Genomic DNA, 16844 nt, shown 5'->3' with positions numbered 1-16844 from the left:
GACTATAACATAGGAAAAGACCCAGGGAAACCAAGTTAACGATAAAAACTCTGAAAACCATAAATTTCACACTGAGCCTCGACTCTCACGGCCCGGTCCGTGGCCCGGGGGTTGTGAACCACTGCATTAACACATGGGTAGTTCAGGCAGCACGTCATTTTCATTGTTACTGCTAATAGTCCTTGTGAAAAGCACATTGATGTGAAAATCATGACAAAGTATTTAATTTAATTTCAACAGCTTTTCCACATGCCCCTGGGCAATGTTCCCTCTGAGCAGGACAGACGGAACAACTGACGGACAAAGTGTGGACTTTATACCAGTTTTTAAACTGTGTTGATCGGCCACGTAAAACCAGAGTTATGATAAAATATCTGCAATGTTTGGTTGTTTTCCTGAATACTGTCGTTGTTTATATTTACTGCAGGAAGAAACGGTAAAAACTGCGTTTTATAAGGAAAACACTCGAAAGCCTGTGAGCAAAAACGACTCCAAAACACCCCACCCTTTCTTATTGGTCGAAAAATGTACCATGTTGACCAATCAAAACATGTCATTTAGTTGTTAAGAAACGGGGGGAAGTTTTAGGAGTGACAGCGGTTTTGAGATGTGAGAGTTTTGAGACGTTTAGCACAAATCTTGTGTAGTTAGTGTGTAGTTAGTGTGTAGTTAGTGTGTAGTGTAGTCAGTAGTGTTGTTGTGTGTGTCAGAACAATGAGGCGACTGCTGAGTGTTACAGGTGTTACAGCAGTGATACATCTGCTGCTGTCAGGCCTGCAGGTAGAAAGTTCAAGTTATTTTTCCTCCCAATAGTGTTAACATGCTGCACAGGTCATGAACAAGATTTTTTTTAATTTTCATTGTAAGTGGGATAAAACAGTTAGTTAATTAAAGCAGTTAATTAAAAGTAGTCTAACATAAATGCTGTAATTTGATTACTTTAATAAACATGTAACTTGGATGGATTCGATGCTGGTGTGACCACAGTGCACACGTCTGCTGTCGCTCACAGTGGTCCAAGGGACGCTCAGTTTGTGTGTTCAGACACATGAAACATTATAGGGGACGTTGCCCCTGGGACACTGGGCAGAAACACTTTGCCACACACACACACACACACACACACACACACACACACACACACACACACACACACACACACACACACACACACACACACACACACACACCAGTCCTCCTATAACAAAGTCAAATTGTCAGGAAGCAGATGTGTGATCTCCACCCGTGAGCACGCTCAGGGACCTCAGAATGTCTCCACTGATTTCTGCTCTCGGAGCTGATGTTTGACTCTTTATAACATCTTTAAGAACTCATATCTGAGTGAATGTTTCAGCTTTAACGAGTCCTCTGAGGGTTCACACGCTGACGGCCACTGATTGGTCCACTCAGTCACATGGGTCAGAACCAGGAAGCTGTGAGTCACAGAGTAATGGGTGGCTCTGTCAGAGGTCATCATATAATGAATTACAGCAGTTCAGCCTAGAAGATCACAAGACATCTGCTCACACCTGGATGAATCCAGCTGTGTACAGCCAAAGAGAGTGTTGCGACTTTCATCCGTAAATAAAGCCGCGGCCGGCTGAGCTGGTTGTGTCCCTGTGACGCGCCTCCAATAATCCATAATGAGTCGTACTTGTACTTTGCGCATTTATTTTAAGGACAAAACAAAACAAACTTTTGTGCTTTGAATCGATTTACAAATAGCGCATGGATTAACTGGTGTGCCAAAAAATGCCGGTCAACAGAAAAGTTTGCCCACGAACCACTCACCCAACACACCTGCTGCGGACACAGACATCAGGTAAATAGACTGTGACCACACCCACATGCCATCACCTGAGATGCAGGTAAAGCTATACACCTGTGCCACCATAACAAATAAACAAAACATAAACATTGACTTTGGCTCTTACAGAGAGGTCAGCTGATCACAGCCTGCCCAGGGATGGAGATGGGTTACAGTCCCTGACTGAGAGGAGTGGTGCATGGTGGGTAAGTAACGAGTGCAGCCACAGAGGTACAGACAATCACTCACACTGACAGACCGCTCAGGATCTCTGTGGGAGGTTTGCATGATGTCCCTGCACGAGTCCTTTATGTAAAACACAACAGTGATATTATTACACCGGTCCTCTGAAATTAAAGGACATGTCCACACTGAAAATAAAATGGAGTACTGTGCTGCACCTGAATGTTATAAAGACTCTACCCACATGGAACGAACACACCTGTAATCCTGAGGTTAACGGTGTACAACAATGACATACCATAAATATGACCTGTGAACGTCCATACCCTGAACAAAGCACTCTGGGCACTCTAAGTATCCTCGCTCTAGTAATAAAAACCATGTGACCTCATACAGGTTTTTGTTTGGCTAGGCCAAGAAATCAGCAGTTGGCTTACAGCAGCAAACGTTTGGTCCTTTGAGCTCACGGACCAGTGCACTGTTCAGAGTCAAGCTCATTCTGCCAGAGATGTCACATGTTTATTTTTATGGCCACTAAACCACACGGACCGCCTGTAACAGGGAGCTGCTCTTACTGGACTGTATATTTATAACAATGCTTTGAATGTGTTATTAACTCCAACACCAAACCTGGTCATACTTTTCACAGCTGAGGTGTTTAATCAGTGATGGAGACTCTGTGACCTCATGTGACGTCTGCTGGATCCACTAGGATGGTATTTATCTATCAGCCACTGTGCTGCACCACAACCCACTCACCTCACAAGCTCCACCCTCACAGCACACGAGCATGAGGTCACTGCGAACCGTCGACCTGAGGAAGGCTGCCGGTCCTGACGGCGTCCCAGGCCGGGTGGACAGAGTCTTCAGCCAGTGTCTGTCCCACTCTGCCCAGAGTCCTTCACCATAATTAAACCCCATATTTCCAGCTTCATCAACTCCTGACACCTCCCTCTGTTAGGATGCCTGGGTTGTTGACCCAGGGGGTTTGAGTTTATGATATTATTTATTATTTCTAGTCTTTGGTTTCTTTGAGTTCTGTCTTATGGTTTATGTCTCTGTCTTCTTTAGCTGCTCTGTCTCCCCTGTCAGCTGTATCCCCTTGTCTAGTTCACGTCTCTGTGTATCCTTAGTGGCTATATCCCCGTGTCCAGTCAGTGTCTGTGTCTGCCCTGGTCCCACATCTCTGTTCCCTCTGTTGTAGTGCGAGGCTGTGAGTCTGTGTCTTTTGTTCAGTCTGTGTTATGGGTTTCCTGTTTTTACTTTGAAAGTCCATGTCTGATGTTAATGTGTCTGGTTTTGCTTCCCCTTGTCTCGTTAGGCCTGATTTGCCCCAGCTGTGTTTCCCTCCTGTTACCCATTCCCTGATTGCTCCCTCTGTGTATTTAAGCCTTGTGTTTCTCTGTGTCTGTTGCGGTCTACTGTTTACCTAGCTGTGTTCTGTCAGTCCTCTGGTTTAAGTTTATTTTGATTTTTTCCAGTTATGTTAGATTTTGAGTTTTATATTAAAGCTGTTTTGAGTTCACGACTGTCTCCGGAGTCTGCACCTTGGGTCTTATTCCTGTCTGCACACAGCCACTCATAACACCCTCCCCTGGAACAACCAAATGTCTGAGCTGCTGGTGTTTATCAGTGCTCTATAGAGAGCACACTGACTCACAGCTGCACCGCGGCTCACAGGAAACACCATGATGGCTGCCCCCACAGCTCCATCAGAACATGATGAAGGACCCTCCACACCGGGTCATTCACTGTTTGAACAGGCAGCTCCATCAGACCTGGACAGCCTGGTCTAAACACAGCTTTGACCCAACAGCAGTGAACACAAAGCACCAACATGAGTGTGTGTGCAGCTGCAACACAACAGCACAGTGTTTGATTACTGACATGTTTGTGCACTGAATGGACTGACATGATTAAATACTGTATATGAGACAGAGACACGGAGACGTCATGTTAATATGTAAAAACATTTAATCTGGTTCATACAGCACCAACATCAGTGACCTCAGGGTGATTATATGGATACATATGATACTGATGGAGGCAGCTGTCAATCACAGGCACTGACAGGAAGTGTGGGTGTGGCCCTAGGGCCTCCATCACGGCTCCTTCCTGCTCTGATTGGAGCTCTGAGGTCAGAGGGGGTGTTTCATCATGTTTGTCTGAAGCTTCCTGACAGTCAGCAGCTTTGACCTTTGACCCCCATAAAGCTAACATGTGACACAGAGTCAGGACGCTCCGTGGAGATCCATCAGAACAGCAGAAACACGCTCGGGGTCATCATCATTATAAACTTCTAATGTTAGACAAACAGCTGCAGAACATCTGGCTGAGGTTAGTTAGCTGTTAGCTGTTAGCAGAGGAAGGCCAAAGCAAAGCTGCATCTTCATCTGAATACACACTAAGTACTTTATCCTGTATATACACACACATCATCAGCTCCTCCTCCTCCTCCACTATGACCCATCAAGCTGACTGAACTCCCATCAGAGGAACGTCTTCATGGTTCCTGTTCCTGAGGACACAGAGGACAGACAGAGCAGCTCAGTTCATGTGTCCACAGGACCATGTGTCCTATTTAAATGTGACAGAGGTGGAGCAGCTGAAGGTGAACGGGCACCTCCACCACAATAATCTTAATATTGTTTCATCCTGTAATCTCACATGGACATATTTGGACACAGTCCACCAGTGTTAGACAGGATGAACATACCTGTGTCCCAGGTCAGACTGTGCTCTCCTGTGCTTGTGAGGCCGAGGATGTGGAAGCATCTCAGCCATGGTGTCCATCAGGGTGACTGCAGAGGAGAGGAGAGAGGGTCAGCTCTGATCACAGACAGTATAAAACATGAACACCACCTGACGGAGACAGCTGAGGATGTACTCAGACTCTGGTCCTATAGGAGTCTGTAGGGAAACAGCTTCCTGACCTTTGACCTCTGCACACTTTACTGCTGACTCACTCATTCTGACTCAGATTAAAGACAATATTAAGAAAATCTATCTTATAACATGTTTCAAAGAGGAGGATATGCAGCATTCTATCTGCTTTCTCATTGGCTAATGACTTGTCAATCATCTCCAAAAGTTGATTCTGTTCATCTGGACGTTTTCAGTGGGAGAAACGTTTCATCAGGTGACTTCTTCAGTCTCAGCTGACTGCAGGTTTCAACCTTATAAACAGGACATTTGCATAATGACTGAAACCAGCCCAGTGAAGGAACAATGGGCTGGGAGGTCACTTTATGATCAGTTTATGATCATGTAACACGTCCCAGCTTGTCAGTGTCTGACAATGGCGAGACCTCCCTCTCCCCAGCCATCTCCTCCCGCTTGTGCAGGGGAACACCAGCCGAGAGATATGATCTCTCCAGCGTGTGAATGAAACACTTCCTGTTAGCAGGATGCTAACCCTGGTACTCTAATAAGAGACTCAACATGAGCCACAGTTATGTCTGAGTTTCATACACTCAGTGAGCCTGACTGCGGTTTGCAGGTCCACACACAGAACAAAGTCAAATCTCACTTTCACTTATTACTTCAACGATAGATGAGTTAGTTCAAATGAAAATCTCTGCATTAACGGGACATATAATTCATACAATAAGTGAAAATGCATTTTTTCCATCAGGTTTTACTATTATTGTTATTATCTGTTAGTATTTGATCAGGTATTGATATCAGTTTATGATGAAGGTGAAGGAAACACTGAGCTGTCTGCTGTTGGACACAAACACAGATCCACACTTCAAACATTTAGGACGACCTCATCATTTATTGATTAGTCTTTAGAAATCAACAGTTTGGGTTCTCTGTGACCTGTGATGACTTCACTCACCTCTGACTCTAAGTATTGCTGAATCCTCTAGCAGCTTCTTTCCATCCTTGTTGTAGACGGTGCAGGTGTAGACTCCACTGTCAGTAAAGTGTGGGTCTTTCAGGGTCAGACTGACATCTCCAGTTCTCAGTGGATCTTCCTTCATCTCTGTGCGACCTCTGTAATCCTGGTCCTGTTTATCTGGCTGATATTTTCCACTCGCATACACGTGGACCATCTTGTTGGAGTCTAAGTGTTTCCACTCCACTGTGACGTCCTGAAGAAGGTCAGGTGGGATTTGAAAGCGCAGCTGCACAGACTCCTCCCTTTGTGTCACCTCCACTATCGCCATCCATGGAGCTGAGAGCAGAACATGAACACAGACAGACATGAGTGAGGTTGATGGTCCATCCTGTCCTCTGCTGTGTAACCAGCTGTTCTCAGTGTTTCTCTGACTTGGAGCTGAACTGTTGTGTGTTGATGTGTGAGGCTGCACAAACAGCTGGACACACTCACAGGTTTACACATCTGTGATTCACACTGTGGACAAACAGCTGTTACACTCACTTCTGACAATGAGAGTCACTGATTTCTGTAGCAGCTTGTCTCCACCCTTGTTGTAGACGGTGCAGGTGTAGACTGCACTGTCAATGACGTTGGGATATTTCAGGGTCAGACTGAGGTCTCCAGTTCTCAGTGGATCTTTATCCTTCATCTCTGTGCGACCTCTGTAACCCGGGTCCTGTTTGTCTGGCTGATCTTTTCCACTCTCATACACGTGGACCTTCCTGTGTTTGGGGTCAGTCCACTCCACTGTGACGTCCTGAGGAAGGACAGCTGTGGTTTTAAAGGGAAGATCGACAGACTCTTTCTCCTGTGTCAGCCCCACGACCTCTGTGTGAGGAACTGAGAAAAAAAAGCAAAAAAACAAAGAGACAGACATGAGTGAGGTTGATCCTCCACCGTCTCCTCTGCTGTGTAACCATCAGCTCTTCATCCTGTTTTCAGTCACTGTGGACAAACAGCTGTTACACTCACCTGTGACTCTGACAGTCACTGATTTCTGTAGCAGCTTGTCTCCATCCTTGCTGTAGATGGTGCAGGTGTAGACTCCACTGTCAGTGACAAGGGGGTCTTTCAGGGTCAGACTGAGGTCTTTAGTGCTCAGTGGATCTTTCTTCATCTCTGTGCGACCTCTGTAACCCTGGTCTTGTTTATCTGGCTGATTGTTTCCACGCTCATACACGTGGACCTTCATGTGTTTGGGGCCAGTCCATTCCACTGTGACGTCCTGAGGAAGGTCAGGTGTGGTTTTAAATGGCAACAGGACAGACTCCTCCCCTTCTGTCACCTCCACAATGTCTGGCAGACTCTCTGAACACAGACAAACAGACAGACATGAAGATTTAAACAGCTTTGGATCCATTACACTCACAGAGCCCTTCTACAGCCTGTTGACATGGAAACTTTAAATAAAAACAGCAGCAGAAGGTTTCATACATGTGTAATTTGTTCTTTTCATTTAATAATAGAGTCCATATTATTATCCACAGCTACATCCACCCTGGGGAGAAACTAGTGAGGGGGACCATCAGGACCAAGCTGGGTTTCTGGGTCCAGAGGTTTGGAGAAACTTCTTTCTTTTCTTTCATCACAGCTGTTCTGTGTCATAAGTTCTGTTGACCCACTGAGAGAGGCTTCATTTAAGAAACACCAGGAAGACTGAAGCTCATGGCATTGATCAAGCAGGACTCATCATCTTCACCAGCAGCTTCCTCACAGGGAAATCTTCGGGAGATGGATAAACCCAGCATTTCATCAACACTGTGATGGAGACCTTTGGTTTGTGTAATGTTATAAATACTCGGATACTCCCCAGAGGCTCCGGACTTTTACATAGATATTATATTCAGTCCTGTAGAAAGTTATATATTTAACCTCCTAGGACCTGCCTTCCACACATGTGGACATCACATTTTGGGTTGTCTAAACCAAAATATAAGGTTTTGCCTGATATCCACTTACGAGGACATTCTGCTGCCACTGTTCTACCAAAATGTAAAACGAATGTCCTCATGTGTGGATCTCATTTTTCTCAGAAACAAACATCAGGTAAAAAAAACAAAACATGTAATTCTTTGTTTTTACATTCATCAGGTCCCAATCTGCCCAAATATCAAAGAGAAATTAAAAATGCATGCGCTGAAAGAGTTTGGGTCTTAAGAGGCTAAAATATATATGATCCTCTCTGGTTACTCTGGTATGAATGATTCTCAATTACTGTTTGATAAATAGCACACTATTGACAAAGAACAGTGAAAGAATTCCAGGTCAGAAGTTTGTAGTTCAACATACAAGTGACGACCTTTGACCTTCATCAGGTTTTATTTAATTGTGTTAGAGAAACTCAAACGTGCTCTTCATGCAGCTGAGTACATCAAGTGTTTAAAACAGAAGCTGTGCAGGTCTGAGATACAAACTGAGGTCCTGTTAATGCTGATATACAGCGACACAGTTACAGGTGTGATTAATCCTTTTGTTTTTTGTCTTTAACTTCATCAATCTTAGTAAAAATAAAAGTCAGTGCCAACAAAGTCATCAGTGGAAAAATTACATAATTTTAACTTAATCTGCCACATGGCCATACTTAGTTTAGGCTTTTGTCATTTAATTACTACTTACTGATTACTGAGTTACTTAAGTGAAAGCTTTTTTTTATTTGGTGTTACTGTCTTTACAGATGTGGCAAGAGACTGAAAACATGCTGTTGTTTGCACATCTTTAATTTTCAGCTCTGCACAGGAGCTGCAGCCAGACACCAGGGGGCGATAGAGACGTTTTGGCTTCATTTCTGGGGAGCTGTCGCGTCGTCTATGTTTTCTACAGTCATTGGGCTATACACATGACCAACCTTCTACATGTTAAACTCACCTGTGACTCTGAGTAGCACTACTTTCTGTAGCAGCTTGTCTCCACCCTTGTTGTAGACGGTGCAGGTGTAGTCTTCACTGTCAGTGACGAGGGGGTCTTTCAGGGTCAGACTGAGGTCTCCAGTTCTCAGTGGATCTTTCTTCATCTCTGTGCGACCTCTGTAACCCGGGTCCTGTTTGTCTGGCTGATCTTTTCCACGCTCATACACGTGGACCATCATGTGTTTGAATACAGTAAGTCTCCACACCACTGTGGCGTCCTGAGGAAGGTCAGCTGTGGGATTAAATGGCAGCAGGACAGACTTGTCCCCCTGTCTCCACTCCACCTCCTGTAACTCCGGAGCTGAAAGGAGAACGTGTAGAGACAGATGTGAGTGAGTGTAATCCTCCATCATGTGTAACCTGCAGCTCTTCACTCCTGTTGTTTTCATGCTGGATTTCGGCTGTGGACAAACAGCTGTTACACTCACCTTTGACTTTCAGCGCCACTGATTTCTGTAGCAGCATGTGTCCATCCTTCTTGACGGTGCAGGTGTAGACTCCACGGTCAGTGAGGAGGGTGTCTTTCAGGGTCAGACTGAGGTCTCTAGTTCTCAGTGGATCTTCATTCATCTTTGTGCGACCTCTGTAACCCGGGTCCTGTTTACCTGGCTGATCTTTTCCACTCTCATACACGTGGACCATCGTGTTGGAGTCTGAGCGTGTCCACTGCACTGTGACGTCCCGAGGAAGGTTAGCTGTGGTTTGAAAGGACAGCAGGACAGACTCCTGCTGACCCACCTCCACCACCTCTGACTGAGGAACTGAGAGAAAAAAAGCAAAACATGCACAGACATCAGTATCCTTGTATTTAAATGTGAAACACTGTAATATATGTTGACCTCACGTATGTTATGATATATTATTGTACATACTGTTGGTGGTGTTTGGTGAACTCACTGCCTGTTACCTGGCATTACAAAGGTACGTAGTGTCTATGTTCTTAGCTCAAAGTCAGGAAGTGTGAGTCTGATAATAACGCTTTGTTGCACAGATGTCAATGAGTTGTAGTCTTACTCTCTGCAGCTTCTCTCCTCCTGCTACCCCCCAAAACCCCATCTCCACTGAGACTGTGTCAGCTCCCAAACACAGAAAAACCAAACTAAAAACCAGCAACAAACAACTTAAACATAAAAACCATGTGTGAAACAAATGAATAAATAAATAAGGTTGGGGAAACCTGCAGTCATCATCACCTGATGATGATAAAATGTTCCTCCCACTGAAAACGTCCAGATGAACAGAATCCACATGTTGGGGATTTACTTACCTGGATGACTGAGATGCACCAAATGCACTATGTATGCATTTGGTGCATCCAGATGTTACAGACGTGTTGGAAACATCAGCAGCTGGTTTCACTGATCTGTGAGGAGCTGCTGGATTCATGTGTGGAGGTCAAAGGTCACACACATCAGTCAGAGTGATCTCTCTGTTACTGAGTCTTACACAAACACATACACAAATTATAAAAAATACACACACCTTGTCTGTCCTTCATCCTTTTAGATGCACAGCACACACACAGAACAAAGGCAGCAGCCGGGATGATCAGAGGAACCAGCACAGCTAAGAGGACTATGGGCCAGACTGGAGGAGGTTCTGTGACACAAACACACGAGACATGAACATCATCAACATGTTTGTATGAACTCACATCAATCTGACCTCTGTCCACTCACCTGTGACCTTCAGATGTACTACTCCAGGCTGTCTCTGAGCTTGTCCATCCTTGAGGGCGGTGCAGGTGTAGGTTCCACTGTCAGAGACTGTGGGCTTCCTCAGAGTGAGGCTGAGGTCTCCAGTCTGCAGAGCGTCGACTCTCATTGATGTTCGACCGTGGTAATGACTGTTTTGATCATTAAGATCGTCACTGCTCTTCAGACGCAGGTGAACCGTTGACTTCTTGAGCTCATCACGGTCCCACACTGCTGATGTGGAGCTACTGGAAACATCAGCTGGTACCTGACAGGGCAGCAGGACAGACTCCTCCCCCTCATAAACCTCCACACCTAGGGCATGCTGGGAACCTGAGGACAGAAACATGAAACAGGTGAGATCCTTCTCTCTCACACACACACACACACGCACACACACACACACAGTGATGTCCTCTATGATGTTTTGTGTCTGCTGATTTATGATCCAAACACAGATCGACATTAAACGTTCAACTTTAAAGCTGATCCATGTGTCCAGCATCAGATCTGAGACCCTCTGCTAACAGGAACCATCAGCTCAGGTCTGTCACAGTGAACCTGTCCAGCTCATCAGTGTCTCCATCCAGCTCAGATCACCAACACAACACAAGCACACATGTGCAGCAAAGGAAGATTATGCACACACAACAGACACCGTGCTCCTCCCTCAAACAGTTATTAATCCACAGTCTAGTAACCTGCTCTGCCCTCAAAGCATCACAGAGGAAACAGCTGAGAGAAGCTTGCTGTGAGGGTCACTCATGACACACTCAGGTCAGGTGGATGAAGTCTGTCTGTCTGCAGTCAGGCATTAATTATCATGAATCGTGGGTTCTCAGTGATGAGGCTGAATCAGCTCTGCTGATCTCATCCTGTGTGACGTTTGTATTTATGTCTTTCTCCTCACAGCTGAATGTAGCACGATGATGATGATGAAGAGGAATGACTTTACATTGATGCAAAGACGTGTGGATCGGCAGGAAGTAAACCCATCGTTGACATAGCAACAGTCCATGATGGGCGTCTTAACAATCACATGTAGAGCTGCAATCATCGAGTAATTTGAATAATTCCACTCATTTTTTGTTTTGATGCTTTGTTGAACACACAGCAGTGCTGCAGTGATATATGAGGCAAACACTGCCAGCACCTGCAGCACCGGAAGGTCGGCGGTTCGATCCCTGGGCTCTCTGTCCTAGTCGTTGTGTCCTTGGGCAAAACACTTTACCCTACTTGCCTACTGGTGTTGGCCAGAGGGGCCGATGGCGCGATATGGCAGCCTCGCTTCTGTCAGTCTGCCCCAGGCAGCTGTGGCTACAACCGTAGCTGCCTCCACCAGTGTGTGAATGTGAGAGTGAATGAATAGTGGTATTGTAAAGCGCTTTGAGGGTCTCGAAAACTGCTATATAAATGCAATCCATTATTATTATTATTCAGCCCACACAGCTCCCACTTGTCACACAAAAACACTGACAGCACACCTGCATACTGCAGCTATCTAGTATTTTAATAATCTATTGATTATTCCACTGATTAATGATCTATTTTGTTTTACTGTTTTCACGGCCTGTGGACACCTAAACAGGTTTTTATGTTCTTTTTGTGTTAAGCACACTGAGTTTGCTTGTAATGGAAACCTACCTCGGTGTTGTGGTCATGTGTTTTGACAATAGTATACATATAGAGGTATTATTTTGTTATTAGGATTTTTTATTTTTGTTTTATTAGATAGAAAAGTGCTTTTGGCAGCACGGTGGTTAGCACTGTTGCCACACAGCAAGAAGGTCCTGAGTTCAATTCCACCATCAGGTCTTTCTGTGTGGAGTTTGCATGTTCTCCCCGTGTCTGCGTGGGTTCTCTCCGGGTACTCCGGCTTCCTCCCACCGTCCAAAGACATGCAGCTTGTGGGGATAGGTTAATTGATTAATCTAAATTGCCCATAAGTGTGAATGTGAGTGTGAATGGTTGTCTGTCCCTGTGTGTTAGCCCTGCAACAGACTAGCAACCCGTCCAGGGTGTACCCCGCCTCTCGACCTATAACGGCTGGGATAGGCTCCAGCGCCCCCCGCGACCCTGAAAAGGATAAGCGGAAGCGACTGGATGGATGGATGGACAGAAAAGATAACATCATATATGTATATGTATTATGATTTATTCAACACACACACACACACTTAGATATTGTAAGTTGGATGTAGACGGGCACATCCAGGCACAATTGGACTGGAGAAGGAGAGACCCCTATTTTACCTTGGGGAGTGGTAAGGGGGCCTCTCGGGGGGAGGCCTTGGAAGGTATATCTTCATGTGACTGTAAAGTGAAAAACAAGGTTGTAACGCTCTCTCTCTCTGGGGGGAGGAGTCAAGGATGAGCTGAAGGTATAGACCCCAACTTGATATGTGGCACGTGGTGAACGTGTGCGTCTGTGAGCGTGTGTGGGCATGCTGCTATGAATAACATCAGCTGAAAGTGACTCAGGCTGTGACAAAAGATAAAAATGTATTTTACTAACTGAATGATTTTATGCTCTTCAGCATCAGTACTACATATATGTAGTATTTACATGTAGTACTCATATAAGATAGGATAAGACTTTATTGATCCCACGGTGGGGAAATTTGTGCGTTACCTCAGCTCAGGGACTGAGTACAAAAAATACAAAATAAGTACAAACAATGGAAAATAAGTAATATAGTACACTATATACAACAGTAGCATACACAGTATGTGATTATGGATATGGTTGTGGAAATATGCAAGATATAAATTTAACTATTCTGCCACTACTATTCCTAAGTAAGTATTAGATATCTATAAGTACAGACATGTACACACACACACACACACACACACACACACAGTGCGCCCCAGGGTTGCTGTGGCTACAATGTAGCTGCCATTAGTGATGGGACGTTCTGTATCGAGGCTTCGAAGCGTGTGTCGAGTAATGGAGGGGGCGTTTCCGCGATGCGCGTATTGAGGCTTGCTTCATTTATGGGAGGAGCTGAAAATGATGACGTCCGAAGCCTCGCTGCCCGGCTGTACCACGTGACTGGTTCAGGAAGCAGTTCGAACTTTGCCGCGAGCTATGACAGCGATATAAACCCTCAGACTTCATTCAAAAATGTGGGTGTTTGATGGAGAGTTGTTAGTGAGAGAATGGAGCCAGCTAAGAAGAGGAGGATGTCCTCCCCTGTGTGGGAACATTTTGATTTTATTGATTTGATTGATTGATTTGATTGGTAATTTATTTCAACATGTGAACAATATACAAGTACATTTAGAAAAGAAATAAGAGAGAAAAAAAATACTATACAAATTACATACAAAAAAACATTCTGATTAATTTACATGTTGAAAGGGAGTGGGAAGAAGTACACACTTATTTAATCCCACCCCTGTCCCATAAATTATCAGTGAATATTTAGTCAGCTTCCTTACTGATATAATTTGTAATAAAAATAGTGAACAGATTTCTGATATACTATATCCTATAATATCACATCATGAATTTTTTGTTTGTTTGTTTGTTTTTAAATAGAGACATTCACTTAATTTAAATATTTTCCTTTTCTTTATAGATCGAGAAGATCATATTTTTATAACTCTTTTTGAACAGTTTTATGTTTGGACGTTGCTTTAATTCCATATTCAGTTTGTTCCATAGTTTCACTCCATGAACAGAAACACAAAAGCCTTTTCTTGTAGTACGTACCTTCCCTGTTTTGAAGTTACAAAAACCCCTTAAATTATAACTTCCTTCTTTCAAAAAAAACATACTCTGAATATTACCTGGCAGTTCTTTATTTTTTGCTTTGAATAGAATTTGTGCTGTTTGGAATTTCACTATATCGTCAATTTTCAATATTTCAGACTGCAAAAATAGTGAGTTTGTATGTTCCCTATAACCTGCATTGTGGATGATTCGAATTGCTTTTTTTTGAAGAGTAAAAAGTGAATGTAATGTGGTTTTATAGTTATTGCCCCAGACCTCTGCACAATAGCTTAAGTATGGTGAAACCAGTGAACAGTAGAATATGAAGTGATGTCTGTCTAATACCTGTTTTGCCTTGTTTAGTGTTGCAATGCTTCGTGATACTTTGGAATGAATATATCTTACGTGAGCTCTCCAGTTAAGTTTTTCATCTATTATTACCCCCAGAAATTTATTTTCACTGACTCTTTCAATATCAACACCATTTATTTGAATCTTTGCATTTGTATTTAAACGACTATTTCCAAATAACATAAGTTTAGATTTATTCAAATTTAATAATTTGTTTTTATCAAGCCAGAACTTCACTTTACTTATTTCATTAGTCATATCCTCCAATAAATTCTGCAGATCATCACCAGAGCAAAAAATGTTTGTATCGTCAGCAAAGAGAACCATTTTTAATACTTTGGACACTTTACAGATGTCGTTAATGTACAAGTTGAAGAATTTTGGACCCAAAACTGACCCTTGGGGTACACCACAAGCAATGTCCATACATAAGGAGCAACCACCATTTATTTTCACAAACTGCTTCCTGGCACTTAAATAACTCCGGACCCAATCTAAAACTACCCCTCTGACACCATAACGTTCCAGTTTTCTTATTAATATATCAGGATCTATAGTGTCAAATGCCTTTGTCAAGTCTATGAATAACCCAGCCACATATTGCTTTTTGTCTATGGAATTTGTGATGTGTTATTCCTCCCAACAAGGTATGTAAATTTCTACAGAAGATGTATTTTCATAATACTGATGGTGCAATAAAACCTATGTTAAGCTGTCTGTACTTTTGTACAAGGTGAAGTGTTTGCTATGTGCCAGGGAGCTGGGATATAACAACAACATCCATGCTTAGGCACTACAGAGCTTTGCATGAGAATAAGGGGAACACCGATTGTGGAGCAAGACCAGGTGAGCCATCAAATGCCATGATAATATAGGATGCAGTAATGTTACTAAATGATATAACAATATTATACAACTGTAATAAGTTACGTGTGTGATATTTATATTTGTGCTTTGTCTTTATTGTCTTTCCTCAGGAGAACAATCTCAAATAGATGAAGACCTGGTTACCATGGTGATTGAGGACTCCCAGCCATTTAGCATTGTGGAGGACAAAGGATTCAAAAGATTTGTTAAATCATTAAATTGTAGCTATGTTCTCCCCACTAAAAAGGTCATAAAAGCAGTGAAAATTTAGTTTTTACTGAATAAAATGTGAACAGGCAGGACTGAGGCCTCAGTGTGTAGCTGTCCATACCTCAACGTTACAAAAGCACAACCACTGTCCACACCCCAACCACACCTCAACTCACAGTAAATGATCATTTCCATTTTAAGCATTTCCAAATAATCATTTCCCATACTGCCAGTATGAATATACACAGTATACTGCCATCACTACACTCCTTTTGTTGTTGACATTTACAGGCTGTGTGCAAAAGGCCACACTCTTCAAATTCATGCCAACTAATATTTTTACGTCCAGTAGGTGTCCTGCTAGAGCAAATGAAGCTTCAAGAAGCTTTGCACTGGGGTGAACCAATTGGATGAAAAGCTTCACTGCTTCATGGGGCTTCATCTGCCCATCACTAGCTGCCCTCACCAGTGTGTGAATGGGTGGATGACTGGATGTGTAAAGCGCTATATAAATGCAGGCCATTTACACACACGCGCGCGCTGCTCAGTATAACAGTGAACACTGGATCCAGAGTGCAGCCAGAGTCAGTGGGTGGAGCAGGAGGCTCACAGAGCGCCGCAGGCCCGCTCGAGTCCACACAGGGCGTGTCCTGCCTGTTAGCCTTCACACTCACGGTTTCCTGCTGTCTGTACAATACACACGTTTAAATACACACACGATCGGTGTGTTTCATAACTTCAACGACCTCCATGACAGATGATAGAATAATGAACGTAGCAGAGGACGGTTTTACTGACCCGCTACACACTCCGTACGAAGCCACACACCTCTGTGTGTGTGTGTGTGTGTTTCTTACCGAGTAACAGGAGCACGATCATCATCAGCAGCTTCATCCTCGTTAACAGTCCCGTTACAGCTGATCCTCACTGAACCACCGACAGCTGAATTCACCACACAACTCCTCGTTACTCTGCAGAAGATGGCGCACAAAGAAAACTGACTTTCGACTCCACCGGAAGTCTCCTCGCTGTGACCCTTCACAGTAAAAGCTAGTGATGTGCGGATCGATCCTGAAATATCGATTCCTCCGATACCAATCATTTATGTTCTAGAATCGATTCTCACATTAAAATATCGATATTTTAGCAATGTAGGGTAAATCTGTAGTTTATCATTAACAGGAACACAGTGGAAAGAAACTATAACATTCGGATTGTCTAC

The 16844-nt window shown here is 43.7% G+C and overlaps 1 protein-coding gene and 1 long non-coding RNA gene across 10 annotated transcripts in view; one reads left to right on the top strand and one right to left on the bottom strand.

Moving 5' to 3' along the window:
- The window catches only part of LOC120725887, a 35905-nt gene extending 19264 nt beyond the window's left edge, over positions 1-16641 (bottom strand). Inside the window, exons 1-10 of one of the 9 annotated variants that reach the window (XM_040018962.1) lie at positions 16480-16641; positions 10462-10809; positions 10265-10381; positions 9211-9543; positions 8742-9083; positions 6849-7184; positions 6378-6716; positions 5832-6170; positions 4707-4791; positions 4442-4508 (exon numbers count right to left, since the gene is read on the bottom strand). In XM_040018962.1, the coding sequence (XP_039874896.1) occupies positions 4460-4508; positions 4707-4791; positions 5832-6170; positions 6378-6716; positions 6849-7184; positions 8742-9083; positions 9211-9543; positions 10265-10381; positions 10462-10809; positions 16480-16516 (2325 nt within the window). In that variant the 5' untranslated portion in view covers positions 16517-16641 and the 3' untranslated portion in view covers positions 4442-4459. Of the gene's footprint in view, positions 1-3538; positions 3552-3946; positions 4509-4706; positions 4792-5831; positions 6173-6336; positions 6717-6848; positions 7185-8741; positions 9084-9210; positions 9544-10264; positions 10382-10461; positions 10810-16479 lie in introns of those variants that run through there. The other 8 variants (XM_040018961.1, XM_040018960.1, XM_040018963.1 and 5 more) reach the window with 8 other exon arrangements.
- LOC120725890 lies at positions 678-11424 on the top strand. Its single transcript, XR_005694250.1, has 3 exons — positions 678-688; positions 4596-4601; positions 11319-11424. It is a non-coding gene; the product is annotated as an uncharacterized LOC120725890 (long non-coding RNA).
- Positions 16642-16844: the final 203 nt, after the last annotated feature.

Source organism: Simochromis diagramma, unplaced genomic scaffold (genome assembly GCF_900408965.1).
Source record: "Simochromis diagramma unplaced genomic scaffold, fSimDia1.1 OVJJ01000748.1, whole genome shotgun sequence".
Taxonomy (NCBI): Eukaryota; Metazoa; Chordata; class Actinopteri; order Cichliformes; family Cichlidae; genus Simochromis; species Simochromis diagramma.
This window is presented reverse-complemented; position numbering and strand designations above follow the sequence as displayed.